This window comes from Branchiostoma lanceolatum, chromosome 4, assembly GCF_035083965.1.
Source record: "Branchiostoma lanceolatum isolate klBraLanc5 chromosome 4, klBraLanc5.hap2, whole genome shotgun sequence".
NCBI lineage: Eukaryota > Metazoa > Chordata > Leptocardii > Amphioxiformes > Branchiostomatidae > Branchiostoma > Branchiostoma lanceolatum.
Window position 1 is genome coordinate 9,194,821 of NC_089725.1, and position 26,395 is coordinate 9,221,215.

General features: G+C 40.4%; 2 protein-coding genes across 2 annotated transcripts; one reads left to right on the forward strand and one right to left on the reverse strand.

The window, feature by feature from the left end:
- Nucleotides 1-15,107, forward strand: LOC136432456 (serine/threonine-protein kinase Chk1-like). The gene is made up of 13 exons (XM_066423763.1): nucleotides 1-304; nucleotides 851-950; nucleotides 1,409-1,532; nucleotides 1,844-1,908; nucleotides 4,919-4,988; nucleotides 5,516-5,704; nucleotides 8,226-8,330; nucleotides 8,984-9,085; nucleotides 10,998-11,091; nucleotides 11,912-12,092; nucleotides 12,764-12,895; nucleotides 13,403-13,504; nucleotides 13,804-15,107. Exons 1-13 carry the CDS (start codon nucleotides 234-236, stop codon nucleotides 13,915-13,917), a joined length of 1,449 nt encoding a protein of 482 aa, XP_066279860.1. The 5' UTR covers nucleotides 1-233; the 3' UTR covers nucleotides 13,918-15,107.
- Nucleotides 14,692-26,224, reverse strand: LOC136434148 (DNA repair protein XRCC1-like). The gene is made up of 16 exons (XM_066426915.1): nucleotides 26,046-26,224; nucleotides 25,263-25,355; nucleotides 24,219-24,326; nucleotides 23,548-23,706; nucleotides 23,111-23,188; nucleotides 22,245-22,356; nucleotides 21,971-22,077; nucleotides 21,020-21,137; nucleotides 20,173-20,437; nucleotides 19,479-19,595; nucleotides 18,736-18,853; nucleotides 18,211-18,352; nucleotides 17,716-17,776; nucleotides 17,076-17,345; nucleotides 16,453-16,528; nucleotides 14,692-16,010 (listed from the first exon to the last, which is right to left on the reverse strand). The coding sequence occupies exons 1-16, from the start codon at nucleotides 26,094-26,096 to the stop codon at nucleotides 15,897-15,899; spliced, it is 1,989 nt and encodes a 662-aa protein (XP_066283012.1). The 5' UTR covers nucleotides 26,097-26,224; the 3' UTR covers nucleotides 14,692-15,896.
- Between the last annotated feature and the right edge of the window lie 171 nt (nucleotides 26,225-26,395).

Consider the following 26,395-nt stretch of genomic DNA (forward strand, 5'->3'; position numbering starts at 1 on the left):
AGGTGGCGCCAGCTACGAAAACTGCAGAAGAAGGGGAGGAATGGTGGCAGTTTTCTGGGCGGTATCGACGCCCGTTTTGTGATCCTACAAGCGTTGTTAGCAAGTTTTGATACCAAAATTATAGTTGAGATAACAAAGGGCGTTTATAAACGCTTGCTACAGGTGCTTGTGTGCGAGAGAATCCGGTGGAAGTCTTCGTCAAAAGCAGCAAGTTTCGAACTGTCCCGACAAAAATGGCCGAAACGACCCCCTTCGTGGATGGCTGGGACTTCGTGCAAACCTTGGGCGAGGGAGCATACGGAGAGTGAGTTACAAATAATGTGTCTTCTGGCAGTATAACGTTACATATTGTTAACGTTAACTACTTAACGTTAGTGATGACATAACGTTAGTGATTTAATTCTAACCGGGTCGCGTGGAATATTGTGTTTGTTTTTTGAAAACTTCAATTATTTACATCATGCAACGTTTGCAAAGTTTGCCACTCTGTTGTTTGTCTCAAGGTATCCTATTTGGCACCACATTTTTATTGAATCAAGGAGGTTGATTGGATACAGGGTTTAAAAGCAGCAGGGAGAAGGTTAATGATATGTTGACTACATCACATGTTAGGATATACCTACACATTCTTTAACCTCTACCAGGCCCCGCGGCCGGATGGCTGGGAAAATAGTAGAAAATATTGGCCAAATAGTAGTATGCTAAGGGAGTCGGCTACGGAGAGAGGGTCCAATCTGCCATCCTAGGAGCCTGCAAATGAAACCCCGGCAAATATTTTCCCTATAGCCGCCGTAGTTTGTCTACACATTCTTGCCTTTTGTGTCAATCATGGAGTCTTGTCTCCTGACAGAGTGAAGCTGGCCGTGAACAGGGTGACTGAGGAGGCTGTGGCTGTCAAGATTCTAGATGGAGACAAAGTCAACGGAGCATCAGAAAATATCAGGAAAGAGGTGTGGACTGGAACCATTTGTATGCCTTTTTTGAACAGAAAAATGGTGATAGTCTAGTAACAGTACGAGTAAAATACAAAAACAAATTTGAGTAGTATATCCACCTCTACCCCTTTTTGCTTGATGGAATATGAATATGAATAATCAATCGCATGCCAATCATTTTGTATTTCACACTAACGTTACATGTATATCTTTTATCAGAACACACAGAACAGATGTTAACTGCATCATGGAAATTGTCTTTGTAACAAGATTTACTCTACAGATATTTGGTATGGGCTTTTGATAATACTGAGTTGAGCGTTGAAATATTTGTCAAAAGAACTGAACTGTTTACAAGTTAGGGGCCTTCCCCTTTGACCTCAAGCGTGCATAGCTCAAGCCGTGAACCGGATTAGTAGATACTCGGGATTCACTGAATGATAAATGCATTGTTACCTTCCACCCCCCCACAGTTGTGTATACACAAGATGATGAACAACAGTCACATCATCAGGTTTTACGGCCATCGCAAGGACGGCACTCTCAACTACCTCTTTTTGGAGTACGCCAGTGGCGGAGAGTTGTTTGACAGAATAGGTTTGTGTGTTCTATTTCTTGTTTATATTGAGACTAAACCTTAAGACTGCTTGAAACACTACAAACTACTATCGGTCAGAACGTAAAAAAGAAGATGCTGTAAGATACAAATTTCCTTTGAAGACATCTGTCTAATGTTAGAATGACAATTTTCTTAATTTTTCTTAATATACATTTAAGACAATATATTTGTTGGGTCTCTTGAAGGTCTTGTATTACTGAATCACGAGCATGTCTTGTTCAGAAAGCTTCTATTAGATCATCATATCCTGTAAAACAAAACACAACTAACACAACCTCTTTGTTTTCAGAGCCTGATCAGGGAATGGCACAGTCTCAGGCACAGAGGTACTTCAGACAGCTGATCACAGGAGTGGTATGTCACATTCACTTAACCATTCCTTAATGCTCAAAATGCACTTTTGTGCACCAAAAATTTCAACTTTTGTGCACCAGAAATTGCAGCTGCTCACCATATTTTTGACTGTAGGTGCACCGATGCACCAATATATTTGTCTAGGTTACATTATATAAAGGTACTATTGTACACTGAAGCTGTGTTCTTTTGCACTGTGCATGCCAACATTGAGTGCTTCACACTGACTTACAGCTTCTGCCTGCAACAATGGACAAGAATTATGCTGTACAGTATCTTCGTTTTGCTGACATTCTACTTTTTTTAAATGTTGTACACCCAAAGTTTTTTCTGTGCAAGTTTTAGGTTAGGTGCACCTATTCTCATGAATGAATTTCAAGCCCTGATTGCCTGCAGCAGGCCACTGTAAATCTTGTTTCTTTCACTGTAACTTTATGTTCACTGTTTTCCCGGTCACCTCTGTACCATGAACTTATCACCGTGAAAAACCTGTTGTTCTTATTTATGACTCCTTTACACATCGGTTCTGTAAATCACTTGCTGCCACCGTGCAGTTAAATTTCAGTCAAAATGTCAATTTTTCTTACACCGTGAAATTTTGCTACCGTGAAGTTAAAGTGAATTACAGTATTAGCTAGAAGGGTGTCTTCTGGAAGCCCTGTGTACTAAGAAAAGAAAGAATTTAGATGCCCTCCTTTTGCAGGGGACACCCAGGGGACACCCTGTTTCCGTGGTACTTACATACACGTGTAGATGTGCCCCCCCCCCCTCCTCCCACACACACTGCCACTGTTGTTTTTTCCTCATACCAGACACTGAGAAATTAAGTCCTGTAATTCTTTGTTTGTTATATGGTAACTTAATTTTAGCTTAACTTGAGCTGTCACTAGTCAATCGCTAAAATTTCATCATTGCAAATGTTTGAACACTAACATTTGAGACCGTGATGTTTGTTTACAGCATTTGAATTAAATGCAGTGAACTACTCCCTTTCCCCAACCGCTAAAATTACCAACTGCAATATTAAATGGATTTAAAGTATGTCAATTGATTGACACACAAATCTACAGGGTAATTGTGAATCCATAGAGCCCGTTAAAAAAGTCTGGTCTCCCCAGATTTTGAACGTTCTGTCTATTATCCTAGCTAAAAGGCAATCCTGCAGTGTCAGGGCTCGAAATACTGGGTGCATGTGCACCTGTATGCACCCAAAATTGGAGCTGTGCACCAAATTTTTTACTACACGGGTGCACCAGTGCACCTAGATATTTTTGTAGGCTATAGGATAGATGTACACTGTGGTATACAAAACATTCTTGAAATTCGAGTATCTGAAAAAGGAATATAACTTTTGTTGTATTACTTGTTTGAAATTTTGAAGTAAGCTATAAAATTACAGATTGAAGTTCTTAAGAGCGTTAAACTTAAATATGTTTTGCTGACATTCAGCTTTATTCTATGTGGTTCACCCAAAATTCTTTCTGTGCACCCAATTTTCTTGGTTGGGTGCACCAGTGCACCTGTTTCCAAAAATGAATTTCGATCCCTGAGTGTTAATGAACCTTCCCTTGTCTGCCTGACAATGTCAGTGTGGCATCCTTCTCGCCCTGATGATAACAGACACATACCTGGTGCAGGATCAGACATGCTTTAGATGGGGGAGCAAGGTCATCAATTTGTATTCCACACATGGATCTCACCACATACAGCACATGTGGCATTTAGCCAACATGGCACTTTGACAATACACCTTTTAAAGTTTGAATGTATCACTGAATATGGCAGTGGCAGACAGTGTGACATAATGACTTGCAATGTAAAGACGTATTTTACTGAATGATGTTTTGTAATAATAGAAGAGTTACTGTAATTCTACAAACCTTTTAGTGTGGATAGTTCCAAAGTGCAATCACAGCTTTGTTGTTTTCTTCTTCTTCTGCTTCTTAATTGCCTCCATGAAGAATGGAGGTAATGTTTTCAGCGGGAGCGTTCTTGGTGTCTATTTGTCTGTCTGTCTGTCGGTGTCTCTATAAACCATTAATCAAGAAGGCCTGGATGGACTGTCTTGATATTTCTAATCCCCTGACGCCAACGATCTTGTGCCCTTGGGAAAAAGGCACTTTACATGACTTTCCTCACTCCACCCAAGTGTAAAAACGGGTATATTATGTGTGTGGGTAACGACACCAGCAATAGCTGCCTGTGTCCCACGTGTATTGCACTCAGTCTGTAGCAATTCTAATAAAATCAAAGAAACGAGTCATTACTTGCAGCAGTTTAGCAGGATGCTGGGTCACAACCCGATTACTATGATGAATCACTTTTAACACACTATGAAGTGAAGTGTACATGTACTGACATTTCCTAAAGGGCAAAGTGAAGGGAGAAGTTACAAATGTGACAATGTCTTCTTGGGCATGAAAATGAGAGGTATAGTTTTGGACCCGTCTGTCTGTCTGTGTGTGTGTGTGTGTGTGTGTGTGTGTATTTGTGTGTGTGTGTGTTTGCCTGTGTGTGTATTTGTGTGTGTGTGTATTTGTGTGTGTGTGTGTATTTGTGTGTGTGCGTGTATTTGGCTGTCAGGACAGTATGCAGGCGCTAGGGGGCGTGGTGGGAGGGAACCTCATTCGCCGTAACGACGGGAGAACCAAGAGAGAGAGCGAGAGAGAGAGAAGTATCTGGCACAATATCTTAAGAACCTTTGGATGGATGGTGATAATTGGTATGTCGGTAGATGTGGATGCCGAGGTCAATGTCAATTTTGGGCCTCCTGGTTGCTGACTTTGTTACTGCAGCAGAACTTCTGGTTTTCATATCATTGCTCCTGGGCATGCCGTGGTCTTGATTTATTGGCGGAAATAGATCTTGTTTGGTAGGAGCTGGCTTTAGGCTGACATGTCTGATAGACCCAATCATTTCAATCACAGTTGACACTACCGGTACAACAATCTAACAAATATTGAATTGAATGTAAAACTTAGTAAAACTTTTTACCAATATATGTTGACAGGAATACCTACATACCAAGGGAGTGGCACACAGGGACATTAAGCCTGAAAACCTCCTGTTGGATGACAGCGGTAAGTATAAGGCGAACTTTTTGTGGTATTTCAAGTTTGCAAATGAAGCAATGCCGTAGTAATATATCGAAAAACACATATTCGCTTTGTCATGAATTCATGGAGTAGAGGTCACTGTGAAAACTGCAAAAAATAATACATTTTAAGATTCACAGCATGTGAATTTTTGCTAAGCTTAATATTTTTGTAACATTTCTAATTATAATGGTTGTCTCCTATGATGCTGATGTCAGGTGTAGGCTGTTTAGCTTTCGATGTACGATTGTACGTATGCAAAAAACTTTTTTTCTACATTTTTAGATTTTCTGAAGATTTTGGACTTTGATACTGGGCTGAAAAAATTCACGTATAAGTCTTGGAAAAGTTGGTCGTGATTATTATTGAAGGCCTTTTGTCTGTACATTTTGCAGATAATCTGAAGATTTCCGAATATAATGGGCTGATTTGTACATGTATTCAGAAAAATGCAACAGGTGTTGGAACGCATGGTCGTGATTATTAGTGAAAGCCCTTTGCATGTTTTGCAGATAATCTGAAGATTTCGGACTTCGGGCTTTCGACTGTGTTTCGCCACCAGGGGAAGGAGAGGAAGATGAACAAGTGCTGCGGCACTCCGCCGTATGTGGCGCCCGAGGTCATGAGGAAGGAGGAGTACAGGGCGGAGCCTGCCGACATCTGGTCATGTGGGATAGTCCTGGTGGCCATGATGGCAGGAGGTGACTCTGTCCTTCATTTGTCTCATACATTCTTCTTCTACGTGACCATGTATGTTCATCTGCTGAGAAATCAGCAATTACTGGCATGTATCAGTTCAAAGCAGGCTGTAAGGACTGGAGCATCTCACACCGGGGCATGCCCCTACTCTTTTTCGAAAGGTGTGGTGGGTTCTTTAACATGCGTGGGGTGTGGCTCTTCCCAAACACGGGACGTCCATTTAACGTCCTACCCGAGGGACGTCCCTAACCTCAGCTAGGTACTCACTTTCACCTGAGTGAAGTGAGGAAAGTCGTGTTAAGTGCCTTTCCCAAGGGCACAAGATCAGATTTGAACCTGGGACCTCTGGGTTCTGAGCCAAACACGTTGCCGTTACGCCACACGACCCCACAAGGTCCTTAAGGATGGCATGGAGGTTTTGTTTGTTCCTTAATTCAGACCCTTGGTGTGCCTACTAGTGTTACTAAGTTTCTTGCTGTTTCAGTAGCAGGGTATACATATGTGCTCAAGACACCTTGAAAACGGGACCGCCATTTTAAGTCCCTTGGGAAAGATGGTTAGGGTGGTAAAATTAATGCAGTAGATAGATGCCCTAGACACAGTGCGCATGCCCACTGCCACAACAACTTCCACAAAAAGGCCATGGGGCTACCTGTGCCTTACCCTTTTTAGAGCGCTATTCAGGTATAAGCAGTTTTAGAATGTTCCTTCACCGAACTACTCTCATCTCCCAAATAAACGTACCGGTACGTTTATTTTTTTCAGCCTCAAAATCCACCCAGTACGTTCTTATTTTGGACGGTACGTTTATTGATTTTTTTGAAAATCCATTGGGGCTTTGCTTACCAGAGATCCCCCTTATGTCGAAAGTTTAGTTTTTTTTCCATATTTCCCCGATATTTTTGCTCCTAAATCGCTATTTTTCGACCAAATGATGTGGATTTCCCCGCCAATACAATGACCCGGCATTTGTGAAACCCTGGCGGTACTTAACGTATCGGTCGATCTCGCTACAAAGTAACGTTGTTATTAGGAGAAAATAAGACGGTACACTGAAGTTTTGAAACGTATTTTTCATATAAACAACTTTGATAGTCTCTGTTTAGATCGTAAACCAAAGCACGCTGATCAGAAAACAAATTACATGTAACGTTATATGCCAGCGGTACACAATGTTTCAAGTACACATGTAAGATTACTCACGTGAGATCAAGGAGGTTAAAATACAGCCTTTCCCAAAAACTTTGAAAAGCTACAAACAACACCTTGTAAAAATTGTGTCTTAGCATTAGAAACTGTATAATCACTTTGAAAATATACTAGAACATTTCAATCCTACGGTACCACGAACGTGTACATTTAGTCCCTCGAAAATCGCCACAGTAAAGACGCACGGCAGTGATACTGATACTAGTAGTCCGTGGGAATGTTTCTCATGCAAGGAAGAGCTCACCTCGAAGAAGGGGAAACTTTTTTTAATTTATAAATAAAACTCATTTACCTCAGTCGAAAATGTGCATGACAATTTAACAATAATAAGTTTCCATAGTAAAGTTTGTACACAAAATAAGATTGCAATCTAGTCACCGTTATTGTCACATAAAAATACTTTTAAAAAGATCACTCCCCTACAGAGAGAGTGCCGAGGCTTTCCAAGAATTTTGGGTGTAAGCCCCGCCCCTTACTGTGTTGGTGCCGCTACCATGGCTACTGTCTGGCTCACCCTTTCACAGGCCCTTTGATGTGTAACATGAGAACCCTGTGGTTTGTTGCCACCAAACCTCCATGTTGCAACATTGTACAGGCCTGAGGCATCTAATTAACAAATTTGTTGACAATTTAGTCTCTCAAAATGAAAGTTTTTTTCTACATACAATGGTGATATTTTGGATTTGAAATTATTTGGAATGCAACAACACTGAACCAAGGACAATATATGATAGTATCCTTAACAATATATAATAATGTGATTTTGTTCTATATGCAATGCATGACACAATAAATGGCAAGTTCCTCCTTTTCTGTATGGCTTTTACAAATAAGTAATACTTTCACTGAGCACATAATCAGGATATTGTAATTTTCTGTTCAAGTTCTAGATGTTGATACATATCTGAAAAAAAGAGTAGACTCTGAAGGTGTGAAGGGAACTGAGAAGTTTGGCAATTACTTGTGTTTGATGATGTCACTTTATACAATTTTCCTTGATCACTTGCTTCAATTTCCAAGAAAACGTGATAGTCACCTGTTATGTCAATCTTTCCACAAATGTGGTAAATCTCAATAAGTAAATTAGGCATAAACGAATAAAAAGAACCTACCTGCTTATCATCTCCTTTCCCGAGGACAGATTAGTAGCATCACTAGCATGGACACAGTTTTTGTGTCAATTTGGTCATTTTCCAGGGGGTATGTTTATTCCGGGGGGTACGTTTATTAGATTTTGAAGATTTGTCCGGGGGGTATGTTTATTCCGGGGGGTATGTTTATTTGGGAGATGAGAGTAATATGTTCTCACCACAGAGCTACCCTGGGATGAGCCCACATACACATGCAGGGAGTACTGTGATTGGCTAGACAAGAAGTACCAGCTGACACCATGGAACAAGATAGACACAGTACCTCTAGGTAAGGGGGCTGAACCAATAAGTATAAACATCACAATCTAAATATACAACTCCAACAAGCTTTGCCTATGTCTTAAAATTACATTTATGTGTGCATGTAAAATGATTATGGCCAGTTAAACGTACGTATTGTATGATTTGACCAGTCAGAACATTAAAACAAAGTCATTTATCTACATCACAAGTTAAATCTACCTTATCACACTACACAGCGATATTCACAGTGTATGAATGTGATGTTGTGTCTTAAGAACATCTTGAAATATGCACGTTTTCCACAGCCACTTGAGTTGTCGGCCATATTGTCTTGGCTCGGGAGTTTTCGATAGGCTACCAAAAACTAGAGGACTTTGCATGGCTTGCTTTCGTGTTGTTTACCAGGACTGGAAATGTGAAAAATTATGACTTTGTTGAAACTTAGTTTTGGCGCCAAAACTCTACAATACGTAGCTTTAAACAACAAACTTGAAAACATATAATGTTGCCTTCTCCCAAAAGAAATACATGTAACAATGATATCTGTAGACCCTTTCAACAGCCTTATCACACTATCTCTTGTACATTAAGCAATAGTGATCTGATAAATCAAAGAGGTTATAGGGAACCTGCTTGAATAAATGTAATAGAAATGCTTGATTTTTTCTACTCCCACAGCACTTTTGAAAAAGATTTTAGAAGACAAGCCGGGGAAGAGATGGACCATAGCACAGATTAAGAAGGACAGGTGGTACTGCAAGACTTTCTCAAAGTCGAAAGGTAAGTAAGCATGATGAATACTGTGTCAGGAAGGTCAACGGCAGAGATACTCACAGATCCAAACTGTTAAAGACTGTAGCTCATGAACTAAACTTTAGGGGCTGTGATGAACATTTGAGAGTTAACTAATACTATTGCTTACTTATGCTTATGCCCCAGGAGGTTTTAAGCAATCAGGGCTCGAAATTCATTTTTGGAAATAGGTGCACCTAAACTAAAAATTTAGGTGCACAGAAATGATTTAGGGTGCACAACATAGAATCAAAATGGAAGTTAAGCAAAATGTTACATTGCCTCTCTTCAGAGTTTGAATCTGAAATTCCGTAGCTATCTTCAACATTTTTACAGTTGTATTACTTCTTCTGTCACTGAAATGCTGAGAATAGTCTGTATAAAATTAGTACCTTTACAGTTTACACATGTAACGTTGGGTAACATAAATTCGGGATTTTTCCGATAATGGTTGACTGAAATCAATCTAGCAGAACAATAAACCATCCTTTTTTTCTATAATTCTGTCAGTATCATGTACTATCTTTGCACTAATCATATATATGGTAGATTTTGTCTCTAGTCGTGCTGACACCATAATACTTCAACTTGAAACTACCGTCCGCCGCACGCACAATAACGGTGCTGTCGGACAGGGGGGGACATTAATTCGGGAGAGAAGATTCGTCTTGAATATCTTACCGCTAATCACATTTTATACAGCAGCTATTCGTTCCATCCTTGGCTTGAGGAGAGTGCTATGGATATAGACGTGTCCAAGTAAAAAAAATACACGAAAAAACGGCCGTACCGCACACATCAGGCCAGTTCGGGAACAACCCGTGTGTTGAGTCGGTAGAACTTCACTCAAAGTCGGCCCATCGTCATCATCGGGCAACGTGTAACGTTACATTATTCATGGAAAGTTAGCTGGATGCCGTAGCAATGGTAATACTACTATGTCCATGTGTTCCTTGTTGTGTTAGGAGCAAACTTTGAGGAAAATATCTTCCTCAGTCCACTATCACACGCACCATTTAGACAAAAAATTGTTCCTCACAAACCTTTGTCGTCTGCTTGACAACAGGATTCTGGTTAACAATATGGCGGCGGGAAAATACATGTGCCGTAGGTTGTAGCAACAGAGAGGAGTTTTGATGATTGATCACACTTAGAATCCAGTTGCAGGTTAGCAAAAGAGATTGTAATAAGTTGTCTTATAAATAATTGTGTTTAGCAGGCAGGAGATGTGACATTTGTCTTATAAACCAGCGAACAACCGTGCTGGGTGATTCTCCCACAAAGCCCCCAGACTCTGTCAATAAGGGACGGAGAGTTTTTGACGTCGCCAACTTCTAATGCATGGTTATCGAAGCTTTTCAGCCAGTGTTCTGAATACGTTAGTCTATCTGCTTTGCATTGCTGGCGTTATAACTGATTTTGCATTTAGCACATATCCCTAAATACGCCGTTTTCGAAAAATCCCGAATTTAAGTACCCCGCGAATTTATGTTACCCAACGTTACACAATGTAGATGCACCGGTGCACACACAGTAAAAAGTATTAAGTGCACAGGTTCAATTTTGGGTGCACAAAAGTGCATAATATGCACCAACTATTTCGAGCCCTGAGCCCTTTGATTGATGACACTCTGTAGTGCCAAAGCTTAAGTCCAAAATCCCCAAGTTTTTATCTCTGGAAATTGATATGTGTGATTAAGCTGAATCCTTCACACCTGAACCCCACGCATCACAGTACAACCCGATCCCAGTAATGAAGACAGATCTCGCCTAACAGTCATTTCTGGGGCAGCGCCTCCCAGTAATCATGCACCGGATGATTTGAGCGCCGAACGCTTTGTGTACATAATGCATGGCACCCAGACAGATCTCTCGTTAATCTTGCCTTGACGTATTACAGGTCGACTGCTGTCAGCTTCCCCCACGACCTCCCCCGCTGGACCCTTCAGCAAGAGGATCTGCTCGGGGATAGATCTGTCTCCCCCCATGGCGAGGTATAAGGCCATGTTGATTCAATTATATGGACGACATCCGTATGTGCATCACTTTTTGTCAGTTTAAAAACAAAAAAGGTTTTCAGCCATACTGTAAATCATACAAAGCAGCTGCAAATTGAGAAAATATATGCTGTGAATTGAAAAAAATATTTCGAAAAACAGATACTAATGTCGTAGAATGCCAGAGTCAATTCCAAAGTTAAAGAAGAAGAACAAAAATGAAGAATCTATTATCTGGTATACCATACTGTGTTAAGTCATTCGTTCAACCTTCCTGATGACCACTGGGAATGAAGGCAACTTTTATTTTACCAAATTTTTTTTTTCACTGGCACATATTAGTTTTGGGGTTCCCAGAGGATGTCATCCATATAATCAAATCAACATGACCTAATGTGCCATATTACTGCAAAGCTTGAAACGTTTGCGGTAGTTTTATTTTTTATTGTGAATATGCATTTCCAATTTACTACTGCTGTAATATTGAATTGTTTCAACTGCTTACTAAAAGACAAAAAAATATTTCTTTCTTCTTTTACCGCAAAAAATAAATGAACTAACAGTACACTGTAATAGATGTATAAAAAGATAGTTGAAACTGTGCATTGTAAGAAGTTCAATGTCCGTGCTTGAATCAACTATGGATTAACTACTTTAAGGATGGTTTCCAATTGGTTGCCAAAGCTCTAAATGACAATTAACAGCAAGAGCAAACTTAAGGAAAACCTTCCTTCGCTCTTGTACATTGTACGCAGCCGAACAAAAAAATAAAAAAAATAATAAAAAAAACCTTCCTTCCCCCTTTTGTTTTCTACAGGTATGACTCGAGCGAGCGCTACTCCAGCTCCCAGCCGGAGCTTCGGCCGGAGAACACGTCGTCATCGGAGCTGAGCCAGTCGTCCATGGAGGAGCTGGTGTGCGCCGTGAGTTTCTCCCAGCCCGCCGCGCCCGACGACATGTTCCTGGCCAGTCAGACGCAGGCTTCGCAGTCATCACAGGTCAGAAATAGGCTAGCCTGACGAGATCAAGCTTTTTCCATTGCCAACTGGATTTGGGGTTAAATGGACGTTTTGGGGGTCCTCACCCAAAATAGGGGGTGAAAAGTCTGTATGTGGCTTTAACAAGTTAATGTTTAAAAGTATAAAGAATAAACATAAAGAATAAAGAATGTTTAAAAGTGAGAACATGAGACAGATGGACAGCTCTAGCACCACGTCTCATCAGGAGTCCCTAATACTCCTGATGAGACGTGGTGCTAGAGCTGTCCATCTGTCTCATATTGATACATCTACTGAGGAAGCATGCTCAAATGACAGTAAGAAATAGACATGGACGCCAGTCGAGTTTTCATCAAGGTCATGATTCTTTTGTACAAACTGGTGTATTTGTCAGTTTGTGAAGATTAGACATCCAGCAATGAAAGATAATACTCATTTCATTCAATCTATGCCACTGGACAAGTTTTCTAATGTCATCTCAGTCAAACTATTTGACCGTGTGGACACCTCAAAAGATCTGTCAACCAGTTTTCTCCAACCTTCTTGGTTTTCTTAGTATCATGCCTGTCCATTCTCTGATATCATCTTCCCATCTTTTCTGTTGCCTACCTTTCATTCTTCCTGACTTTTCAACAAGTTTTGATTGTATTTATCCCGCTGTATTTGTCCAGACTCCCCTGCAGCGCCTTGTGAAGAGGATGACTCGGTTTGTGACCAAGTGTGAGACAGAGAAGGCCCTAGCTGAGCTGAAGGTGGTGGTGGATAAGCTGGGCCTCTCCTGGAAGAAAGTCCATCCTAACCAGGTGCAGAAACTCTACCTACAGCATGGACTGTGAAATGTGTTTCCAAAGATTCCTATGTTCCCAACAGGGCTGTCTTCAGGACCTGTTCCCTCTGTCCCGGGACTGAAATTTGTTGGGACGGACAAAATTTCACCCAATCCATCCAAAAAATTTGAACCTCATGACATGAAACTGATGAAAATATATTATTGTTAGCTAAAAATGACAGATTTAACAATGAAAATCAACAAAATGGGCTTCCAAACAGTGAGTGGGATGGAAAAAGAATTTAAAGCTGGAGACAGCCCTGGTTACATGACTGTACTTTATAGCTTTTTGCACCCATAACGTCAAGTCAGACTTTTGGAATCCAGGCCAACTGTTGTAGCTTTGGTTTATCTTTTCTTCTTCATCAGAGTTGGGTATTGATGAAATTGTCTATCAATGTACTATAATTATACAATTTGTTCACCACCCGTCAACAGTGCCATGCATTCTTTTAACTAGTTTCAACGATGTCTGTTACAGATTTCCGTGAGCACGACAGACAAACGAGGGTCCCAGCTCATCTTCAAAGTGTTCCTGTATGACATGAACGGGTACAGACTGGTGGACTTCAGGCTCTCCAAGGTCAGACCTGATTACCAAAATTTAGTGTTCTACCGTTGATATTTCAGTCAACACAAAACCACTCCAAACTTAAATGCATTTACAGTATCTTATTCCTGGTACTTACAACAAATCGCTAATGTCATGTGTCTAAAAGGTCACGTAATTGTTATTTGGTCACACAAATTCTGAGGAAGACTGCAGTAAGAAAGTAAAAAATCAACTAATTCTTGTGTTGGAACAAAGTTCTGCTATGTTAGCTACCAACACAGATGAGCTTTCATGCAAATATTTCATTCCTGTTTTCCTTGTTCACACAGGGAGACGGGTTGGAGTTCAAGCGATTGTTTGTGCGGATCAAGAGGAAAATGACGGCCGTCATCAGTAAAGCACCGGCACTCCTGCCAATCAACATGCCCGATACGGCTCTGTAGATGGCACTCCTGCCAATCAACATGCCCGATACAGCCCTGTAGATGTCACTCCTGCCAATCAACATGCCCGATACAGCTCTGTAGATGGCAGTTGTCACTCCTGCCAATCAACATGCCCGATACAGCTCTGTAGATGGCACTCCTGCCAATCAACATGCCCGATACAGCTCTGTAGATGGCACTCCTGCCAATCAGCATGCCTGATACAGCTCTGTAGATGGCAGTTGTCACACCATCAAAAGACCTTTTGTTACGTCTTTGTTGTAGAGACTAGTTATGGAAGTAGATTGTAGTGTTACGTTCTTATAGATATTTTGATACATATACACCATAGGTTCCTTTTGTAAGGCTGCCAATAGTGATTTACATCAGAACTTTCCAGTCCAGTGTTCAGTATTCACTTGCTGTCAGTGACACGACAACTATGCACTTACATTTGTATGAGATTCATTTGTTGTACTTAATTATGTGAATTTCAAAGTACTTTTGTTGGACCAATACAGTTTTAAAAAAAAGAAATAAATCATTTTGGAGAGCATTGCAGAGTAAAAAAGAAACAATCATTTTCATAAATTTGTTTTGAAATAAAAGGTGACATTCCATTAATATCTTAATATTCTATACCCAGACTTATCTTTTGAATCATGTTCTTACTTGTTAACTGCTAACTTCTTAAACTTAAACCACTGATAGATTCTCATGTCCACCTAGAGGTCCAGAATATTGCAGACATTACTCTATTGTACATGACTGTAAGAAAGAGACTTTGCAATATCAAATCTTCAACTCTTTATTCCCTAGACTGAGAACATGTCTTGCTATATAAGTGAAAATCATGTATTTGAAAGCATTGCATTGAGCACTTCTCATGCCAAACAATATCTATACAGTTACCTAAGTGTGAAAAACATGTACATTGTAAGTACAAGTCTATTACTACGAGGACTAAAAAATGTCTAATCTCACTTTCAAGTTTAAGAATCCCTGTAAAAAAATATGTACATGTACAAGGTTTCATACACTAACCTCACTCATACATTTGTCTAGCATTACATACCATACTCAAAGTGCTAGAGTATAGTGAAAATTGAAGATTAAAACCGGAACCTTGTCTCACAACATCTGCTTATAGTGAAGAAGTTGATGTTCATGATTCTGTTGATTTGTAACAGGGAATGTGGCAATATTTTCATCAGTGGTTTGGGCTGTCTTCTTTCCTTTGGAACATTATTTTCCGTATCTTGATATCGATGATATATGAACCATTTTGTTAGATAACTGAATACCTACATAATGGCACAATTTACAAAAATGTATGATTATAAGTTCTTTATTTATGTCCTGGACATGATCCAAACCCAAGGTCTACCTTTTTTGTTACAAGTGTATACAATTATGTATCATGTCAAGTTTTCATCTTAAAATCTTAAACACTAAAAACATCTTATTAGCTATTGGTACAACAGCACAACAGCAGGAGAATACATGTACCTGACACAGCGATAAGAGTAGGGGTCCTTCCCGGTTTCAGTGGATGAAATATTTTTGTAAATCTGTCAGGATATGTACAAACTGTCCAGTACAAACCTGGTGTGTTATGCCATGAGGCAGTTTACCAGATATATGCAATACATGTACAAACAAACCCACAAGCAGTGTTGTACACAGGAGTAATATCTGTTCTTCTTTCAGACTCCCAAGGCAAGAAGATACTGTAAATGCAGAGATGTGCGCGGCGGATTATGTTCACAGTTTATGCTGTGAACTCTTTACCCCATACTTAAAACCTTGTGTGACTAGTGCATTTCAAACGCTAACTCAAAACCACCGCGAACACTCCATTTTCTTCTTACAGCGAAATTAAATCCCCGCAAACATTTCTGCATTTACAGCATTACAAACATGGCAATTTTGTGCATCAAGGTTGTCTTTCTAGAAAAAAAATGCCCTATCAAAGTGTGCCTTATGATGTTATGGGATCAGGCCTTTGGAACGACAATGTACGGCTGATGGGGCACCATCTTTCCCTTCTCACTGCACTTGTACACCCACTGGGGCCGGACAAACGTCAAGTCGCAATTGTCAGACAGAGCCTGTGGAGGACAAATAAAATGATCAGATCATTATGAAATATAAATGTGACACATCTGATTTTCAGACTTGTCATGTGCTGAAAAACACTGGCCTTGTGGTTAGGAACGTTGACTCGGAACCAAAAGGTACTGATGTTGTGCCCTTGGGAAAGGCACTTAACATCAATTTCCTTACTAATACTCAGCTCGAGTGTAAATGAGCACCTAGCTTCGCTTAGAGACATCCCTCGGATAGGACTTAAAATGGACGTCCTGTGTTTGAAGAACCCACTGCACTTATTGAAAAGTGTAGGGGTCCATCCCGGTGCAAGTGAATCAAATAAATCTGTTCGGATATGCAGCGAGTACTCTTCAATACAAACCTAGGTGTTATGCCATGATGCCAGACTGGGTATGAAAAGCAAACAAAGAAATACAGTGTAATCAGTTATGATTCTCCTACCTCATCAAAGTTGTCATCCCATTCCTCATTAGTGATGACATGGGTCACTTTGTCACACATGTAGTCTTCCATACTCCTGGAATATCAAAATTACAATGGTTTGAATGTAAAACATTTGATTTGTTATTTGGATTGCCACAATACAAGTGGAACACAAGTAGCCATTGCTGGTACATTGTATTGTGCAGCACGCATATAACATATCACAGAGCACATTACATGATTACACATTACCGTACAACCATTGAAACAAAAACTGCAATAAATACAATCTAAAAAGCAACACTGTACTAGTAAATAAGACCTACAAACAGTCCATTCCATGCATGTACATGTATTGGACAAATCAAGAGTCAAGATCGACTAGTCAAAACATGAGCAGTAGACCATTTTTACTATGTTAGGCCCCTCCACTTGTGCAACTGTACAGTGACCAAAATTAGATTTGTGAGACACTTGATTTCATAGTAGAAATATGATGCATGATGTAGAAATATGCTTTAAAAGAAAACATTTCTTCTTTATGAAATTTGTTCAGCGAGCCTTCAACTTGGGGTAGCTCAGGAGTCGCAGTCTCTAGTGGAAAGTGGGTGTTACAGATTTCAATGTACAACAGCACTTACCCATTGAAGGCAGTTATATATCTGAGCACTAGTCTCCTCTCGGAGGCAGGGAAATCCCCGTACAAGAAGAAATTCTTCCCAGTAAAGAAGTCTGGGAGGTCAGGAAGTGGCATGTCGTCAGCATCACCATTTCCGTGGGTTTGTTTCTGGGGAGTTTTGGCAGGGCTCTTCTTGGGTGTGGTCTTCTTGGGTGTGGCGTGCTCTGGTTCCTCATCTGTGGATCCTGCATACTGGTCTTCCTCTTTTACTTTCTTATTCTGTTCCTGTATCCTATATAATATAAGGTATGACTCAATATCGACTAAGATCTTGATGTTTCCACAGCTATTGTTTAGCATCTACATTGTACGAAGAGAAACCCAAAAACTAAGACGGAAACTGTTATAATAAGCATATTTACAAGTATTGTAAATCAATTTTACCTCGCAGTGCTTTTGTTACACGGTATGAGGGAAAAGGAGGTTTTCAGTGTTTTAGAGTCGTGATTGAAACAGTTCTGTAGTGAAATAGTAATATATTGGAATCGCATTTTATAATTGTCATGAATTAACGGTGGCCAGGTTATGCGCATGCACCGCGAAAACTGAAAACAAAACCACCACAAAAGATTTACGGTAAGAACAGTAGTCCAGTCTCTGACCTTCTGATCTCGTCCTCTGTATCGTCTCCTGAGGTATCCTGGACTTTCCTTTTCTTCGTTGCTGTAAAGAAACATTAGGCAACACTAGTTACACCACTGCTAAAAAGCACTATTTGAATGTATATTGAGTATCCATACCAAAACAGTGAATGTACAATTTCAGCCAAAAAGGTAGTCCCATGACGTTTTTGAGGCCATAGAGGCAGTGGGTTGTTATCCACTGTGTAGGGTATGGTATTGGAAGGCGGAGCCCAACCCTCTCCTTCCACCGCCTTTCACCTCCCCAAGCAAAGTCAAGTACCCATTTTTACACCTGGGTGTAGTGAGGAAAGTCGTGTAAAGTGCATCTCCCAAGGGCACAAGATCGGTGGCATGTCATAGGATTTGAACCCAGGACCTCTGCATTTTGTGCCTGCCAAACACCCTGACCGTTAACGCGTTACGCCAACACAATGCCATGGCTAACCACACAAGCTTAAAGATGGAAGAACCTACGTGAGGGCCCAGCATCACTGTCCACATCTGTGCTGTCTCCGTAATCCTCCTCCTCCTCCTCCTTCTTGATGGCTTTAGCAGGAGAGGCCTTCTTGGCTGGAGACGGTTTAGCAGCCACGGTGGTCTTTGACGGGCTGGCTCCCTGTACAAGGAAAAAGCAGACCAGCAATGAAGAATTTAACTTACCAGTAGTATTTACAAGAAACTGCAGAATGTTTGAAGTGCTGTTGTACATGTAGGTTTTCAGCCTGATGACATACAAGCTACACGTAATGCCCCCTAGAGGCTGCAACTGCTAAGCGACCCCAGAAAATTTTTATAGATTTCTCAAGAAATTTCCTACATATTGAACGATTCTTTAAACATTTTGTGCATTTTGTTGTGTTTTAGATATTACTATTACATTGTACATGATATTCCAGTAATGAAATCAAACAAATCCAGTTTTGGTTGCTCAATGGTTGCTTAGTGATCATGAAAAGGAGGCCTAAGCTGAGATAGTACAAGACAAAATTAATCCCCCACCTTGGAGCTACTGGCAGCAGCTGCTTTGGCAGGGGTGGTTCTTGGTTTGGGTTTAGGTTTGGGTGGAGGGTCATCTTCCTCCTCTGACGATGAAGAGGAATCATCATCCAGTCTGAACCTGAACAAGTAAAAGTAAGTAAGTGAACAAGATAAAGTTTAAGTAAGTAAGTGAACAAGTAAAAGTAAGTAAGTGAACAAGATAAAGTTTAAGTAAGTAAGTGAACAAGTAAAAGTAAGTAAGTGAACAAGATAAAGTTTAAGTAAGTAAGTGAACAAGTAAAAGTAAGTAAGTGAGCAAGTAAAAGTAAGTAAGTGAGCAAGTAAAAGTAAGTAAGTTTACAGGATTTTTTGGTGAAGATCTTTTTCTGTCTGTTAAATGTTAGCATGTCAACTGACAAGGATTGTTTAATTTCATTATACTGTAAATTCATTTTGCAGAGAGTTAATTTTGCAGTAGGAAGGGGAAGAGGTTTTTGTGGTGTTTGAAGCGTTTGGTTGAAACAATTCTTTAGAAGGTAGTACGGTAGACATACAAAAAAGCAGTGTTGTGGTGTATACATGTCATGATCTACATTAATGTAGTGGTAAGAGGTAATTGTACTAAAAGCAGCAAAAATAAAACCATCACAAATATTTCAAGATCTACAATCATAAATTATCAACAAGCAACTATTTGCTTAACATCATGAATATAGACTTAATGACAGGAACAATATAATTACAAGTGTGCCAAAATCAGCTACCTTTTCCAGGACAGAAGTACCCCCTTTTTGTAGCAGTGTTCGATCCACTTGTGGCTGACGATCTTCCCTCCCTTCTTCTGCACCTGTAGGTACTTGGGAGTGTTGGTAAAGGCACATCTGCGGTGCAGGGGGCAGACATCACAATTTGGAAATACTGAGACTACGTACAGATTCAATAGATGCTGCATCAATGGTGCAAACCATCAACCTACATTTGAGAAGGTACAAAATATTAAAGTTATGCAATGGGTGCAATCTATCTTGTAATACTGAATATATCTATCAGTTTGTGTTAAATTGAAACCACAGGTAAGGAAAACCCTGCACAGAAACCCAGGGAAGACACCTCTGCACATAGGTGCTAGGGAAGAAACCCTAGCACAGAAAATCCAGGGGGGGGGGGATAAAACCCGTCAAAAAAGTCAAAGCAAGAGCCAGTGGGAATGGCCACTGTAGCAATATCTAAATGCATTGTGAAGTTAAACATCTTGAAAATGGTAAGGATCATTAATCTCAATTTCAATTGTGGATTTAGTGAAGTCAGTGTACATTGTTTGTATTTCAAATGTTACATATGTGCAATAAACTTACTTCAAGAAAGGGTGTCATCTACATTACATATAGGCTAACAGTCTTGACTCCAATGAGACACATGTCAACAATTATGAGAAGCGGATGTTCAAATCATCCTTACACAAGATGGGTGCACGTTGGGTCCCAGTCAGACTTGTACGAAGCCCCCATCTCCATAGCCTTGCCTCTCAAGCCGGCCCTTTGCGGATTGACGTATCCGCTCAACACAAACACCACATCCTCCATCAGTGAGCCGAAATCTCTCTCCTCCTCTTCCTCTTCCTTCATCCTGGGCTTTGCTGCAGGCTTTCTCTTCTGTGGGTGTGCTGTGGGAGGTGTCTTGCTAGGAGTGGCCTTATTTGTGGGTTGTTTGATGGACACATCAGCTGAAGTACAACATGTAGGAAATCACGTGCATGCTTCATGACGTCTTGAAATACTAAGGTCATAATGGTATTACACATTCAAAGATTGAGGTGTTCAAAAAACGATTTTTTCCTATGACTAAGTACAGTATGGGCGTCCTCATTAGATAGCTTTAAACAACGCTTACAGCTAGATGTGCAAATTTTAGATGTGACAGGTTATTCAGTGTAATATAACCAGCTGCAACTAGACCATGTGCCTGCGAAGCTGATGTGTTACTGTAAATGTATTTAAGTTCACATGGTTTTTATTTCGCACTATCAAGGGGAAAATGAAGTGTTCAAGGTGGTTTTAATTTCGTGGCAGTGCTTTAGTCACATACGGCTACAGTATTGGACAAAAATGAACATAAAACCACCGCGAACATTTCTGCATTTACAGTATGCCAAAGAGCAGTTATACCAGCTACATAGACACAAGAATGGCATAAAGGAATCTAATACTAAGAGAGGGAAAATAAAGCAAAGGAACATGTAGGTAAATGTAAATGAAGAAGTCTACTTGACAGTAACAATGGAAAGACAAAGCCTTTTAGTACTCACACTTTGTTTTCTTCATAGGAGGAGGTGATGCACCCTTGCTGGATGTTGACTGGTGTTTTCTCAATGGAGGTTTGTCATCATCATCATCATCATCACGTGGTAACTTCCTCTTGGTGCTCTGGGGATGAAACACTTGGATTAGAATTAAGATTCCGCAGTTTAACCAATATTATATCATTCGAGACCACACCTTTGAAAGTTTGAATAATACATGCTGTACTTCTGTGAAGTGAAAAGATTATCTACAAGAATAAGCTAGATTTCTACATTACTGCCTTGAAAAGACTCCTTTCACTTGATTGAGCAAGAAATATTTATTGTTTTTGTACATTCTTTAATCATTGTAATTGTAAATTTCTTGTTACTGTCTGTAATTGTAATTCTGTCTATGCATTTCCTGCCAACCCTCCTATCCTACCAGTCACCTGTAACACCATCGATATCTTCAGCCTCACATCCTGTGAATTTACAACATTCAAATAACTACAGACACACACCAAGACAAACAAATACACCAACCAAAAACAAATCCTCTGTTTTCATGGAAGTAAAAATGGCTGATTTTTCTTAAATTTGGAAGATTCTATTGAAATTGTGACACTTGACAGGTATTAGTAAAAGTATGACAAGGGGGGAGGGGGATGTCCCTGCAGCTCAGCTCGTAGCAGCCTCACAGTTGAGCTCCTGGTTCCAATCAGTTGGTAACTTGGGATACCCCGGTCCAATCATGTGAAGGACATCTCAGTTGGGGCTGCACCGGTCTTTCGGAAGGGACGTAAAATGGGGACCTCGTATTCAAGGAGGTGCCTTAAGCACATTTAAGGGGGAGGGCTAGCAACTACCTACCTAAAAATATACCCTGAAACAGAAACAGTAAAGAAACTTGCTGACTTATAAGTGCCAGTAAGTGCCACTAGGCACTACAAAATGAACAACAACAATTACTGTTACCTGACTTGATGGTGATGTCATTTTTGCTGCCAGTCGGGGGGAAGTGGTGGTTGCCGTGGCAACTGCAGACGACGCAGCCCTCACAGCTGCTGCACCTACATCACACAGTACATGGGCAGATTAGCGTGCTATCAGAAGTGGTCTGACATACCATTCAACCCATTCAACTCCAATCCAACAATTACAAAAGGATTAAGATTCTACATGCATCATTCTATTCCTCCACTTCTTGTGAATATTGTGGTACATCAATTAATGACTGCTGAATTCTTACCCGTTAGAGGTTTTTGCTCAGTTTTGCCCTTTTTCGAGAAAAAGCTGCCAATGGTGACCTTGTCTTCATCACCATCGTCATCCTTCAAAGCAAACTTGCCAAGCTTCTTGGGCTAAAAAAAAGGGTGATATCATCAAAATGATTATCAGAAACAGAAGACACAGGTGACACCTGTAGCTAAGTTATGAAGACACAGCTGACACCTGTGGTTGAGTCATCAAGACACAGGTGACACCTGTAGCTGAGCTACATTGTATGAAGACACAGGTGACACCTGTAGCTGAGCCATGAAGACACAGGTGACACCTGTAGCTGAGTTATGAAGACACAGGTGACACCTGTAGCTGAGCCATGAAGACACAGGTGACACCTGTAGCTGAGTTATGAAGACACAGGTGACACCTGTAGCTGAGTTATGAAGACACAGGTGACACCTGTAGCTGAGCCATGAAGACACAGGTGACACCTGTAGGTAAGTTATGAAGACACAGGTGTCACCTGTAGCTGAGCCATGAAGACACAGGTGACACCTGTAGCTAAGTTATGAGGACACAGCTGACACCTGTATGTGAAGCTGAGCAGTGATGTGAATTACATGTACATAACAGAACTATTGTATCCACTGAACTGATGCAGTCTCCACACAATTTTTTTATGTCAGAAAATGATGCCACCACACGAAAACCCATGGCCCATATACAGTAGCAAACTTTGCAACAAATTGCTCTGTAACAGCCATGTAATGTTGTTCTTTATTTGAGCACAAACATGTACATGACAATTGTATAATACGATTTGCTGAGGACAAGGTTACTACAAGAGGATCACAGGACATTTTAGTGATCAGAAGTGTTAATCATACTCACAGTAGCAGTTTTCTTTGCCTGGGGTGATCCAGAGGGAGGGGAGTGAAACTTGATGAAGGACAGTCCATACTGTACATTCTGCAGGTACAAGAGAACACTTATTGAAAACAGTAGGGGTCCATCCTGGTTTGAGTAGATCAAACCTTACAGTGCAGTCTTATGCAGCTTGTATTTACTGTACCAAACTGGTCTACATGATTGTGTATCACCTGCGTTGCAGCCGACCAATGATGATGTGTATAAAGAGAATTCAAACTCTACAACTGGAAATCCAAATTTTATCCAGTTGTAGAGTTTGAAGTCTCTTTATATATTGTTTACCTGGACGTCTAACCTTTACAAACGTGGTCTACATATGTTACGTCTACATGTGGTTTACCAGTTAAGCGAAACAAACAATCAAACAAACAAATATCTCAATCTAGAAGTACGGTTACCTTGTTGAAGGGCTGAGTGCACACAATCTTGACGCGGTCCCACTTCTGGTCCTTGACAGAGCTGGAGAGTTTCTCCCTGTCGAACATCCGTACCCTGTGGGGGTTGTTACCCTGCTTACTCTCCGCAGGGGACATGAAGGAGGAGGCAACTAGGAGAACCTGGGCCGGGGAAGAAGAAATTTTACATTTTTTCACTTTATAATTATAGTAAACGTAAAGGTAAAGCAGTCATCCTCAATTGAGGTGAAGAATAATGCTTTTTCAAGTAGCTAGTGGTAGTGCAATGTGGCTTCGCCACGGCTCGCGTTTTTAGCCAAGCACACCGGGTCACCCCTACTTTTCTTGATAAGTGTGTTGGGTTCTTTTACGTGCAGAGGTTTGACGCTTGAGGCTTACGCCCGAAGCTCTCTCATACACGGGGCTGCCGGCTTTATGTACCAATACTATGCATGACATGTCCCTGTGGCGTAAGTGGGTCCACTGCTTTGACATAATGAAAAGGATCAAATTCTGTGGATCTGTGGGCGATGGGTTTGATCCCAAGGGCAGCCTCAGCTCTTGGTGACGTAAAGCCGGTGGCCCCATGTATAAGGGAGCTTCAGGTGTCAAACCTCTACATGTAAAAGAACACAACACACTTATTGAGATGAGTAGATTTTATTACATTATACCTGGTAGTCTTGGTCCGTCTGTGCTGAAGCCCTCCCCACCAGGATCTCTACAAATGCTGAGTGCTCATTTCCAATGTCAATAGAGTGGATCTGGGCTGGCTCATCAAACTGAAACAAAACATTCAAAACTAAATGGTACATTTAATATCATTTACTCAGGTTTAACTCTTATACTGTAAATGCTCTATGCTGAATTCAGGAAGGCAGTGGCTACACATTTACATTATACTTGTAGTAAATTGGGCAGATTGGCTTTGCTCTAAAGTTTAAGCTAAACTCAGGCGCCTATTGTTACGCTATACATGTATGTAGAATGCACTGATTACACTCGACGAGTTTGAGCAGGAATTACTAGTACATGAACCAGTCCTGAATCTCTGGCATCTTGGTTTTAGATCTCAGCACGAATGAGTCCCATCAAACCTACACAAGAAAACGTACAAGCCGACAAAGGAGTGGACAAAAATCCTTTTACTAGAACATTTCAAAATGGCGCGTATCTGAGGTTGACCTTTGGCTTTTCGCTCAGACCAATAAGAAATAGGTGACCAGTAAGAAAACTAATTTTTAAAAAGCCACCTTTTATGGTTAATGCTTGTGACTATTTTAATATGTAAAATATCTATAATATATATATGGTTGTTATGGTGAAATCTGAGGGTAATTTTTGATATGGTGGTGAAAATAATACAAAAGAGTTAATTAGTCACTCCCTATAACGCCATAATGGTATAATCCAGTCCCAGGTATCTTCACACTTTGCTCTAAAGTTTAAGCTAAACTCAGGCGCCTATTGTTACGCTATACATGTATGTAGAATGCACTGATTACACTCGACGAGTTTGAGCAGGAATTACTAGTACATGAGCCAGTCCAGGAATTACGTTCAACAGAATTCCAGAAATAGTGTATTCTTAAACAGTTCCCCTTCTAGTAAACCGTTAAAAAAATCATACTAGTAGTCTAGGACAGGGGCTTAAAAGGCGTAAAATGCGGAGAGTGAGCCAGATCCTTACATCTGCTTGGAGACTAATGATACCGTACCTGTATGATAGCAGAGGCCTGTTTCTCCCCGACTGCTGCACATTTCCACTTCCTGTACGTCTCTGACTTCAGCAGGTTCTCTGCAGTGTGATTCTATGGAAAATAAGGGTGTCATTGTGACAGCAACATGATATCAAATGTTAAGCCTCTACCAGGCTCAAGAGGCCGCTGGAAAGAGTAGAAATTGGCCAAATCGACAGAAAAACATGGAAGATCTAGGAGTTAGTCTGCTGCCGGGGTACCGTTTGCCACTAGCCGACTCCCTTAGCATACTATTCACTCTATTTGGCCAATTTCTACTATTTTTCCAGCCATTTGCGGAGCCTGGTAGAGGCTACCAAATGTTAAACTTAAAACTAATTTGATAGGTGGAGATCTAATTACCTACATGTAGTATTAATTCACCACCATTACTGATGGTCTACTAGTACGAGAAAGTGCTCTTATTTTGGATTCCTAATTTCACATAAACACGCAAGTTATAATTTTACATAAATAGTCTCATTGGAAAACAATTCAATCAACAGTTAAATGATTCCTTATGAATAATGCATTTAATTCTTACAAAACAGCATAATTCTATATTACAAAACAGCATAATTCTATTCTACGGCATCTATAAGATCGTTAACTTGATCATAATTTAAGTCATGGTTAGACTTAGAGTTGAATGGATAGCTGCTTCTTCATTATTCTCATAACTTGTCCTGACATGCCAGTTTGCTGTCTATAATTTTTGCAAACAAGGGAAGTGATCCTTCCAAGCATGGTATTCGTACTCACCTTATCTTCACTACTGAAGGACACAACTTTCTGCAGTTGTATCTCTGGCATCTTGGTTTTAGATCTCAGCACGAATGCGTCCCATCAAACCTACACAAGAAAACGTACAAGCCGACAAAGGAGTGGACAAAAATCCTTTTACTAGAACATTTCAAAATGGCGCGTATCTGAGGTTGACCTTTGGCTTTTCGCTCAGACCAATAAGAAATAGGTGACCAGTAAGAAAACTAATTTTTAAAAAGCAACCTTTTATGGTTAATGCATGTGACTATTTTAATATGTAAAATATCTATAATATATATATGGTTGTTATGGTGAAATCTGAGGGTAATTTTTGATATGGTGGTGAA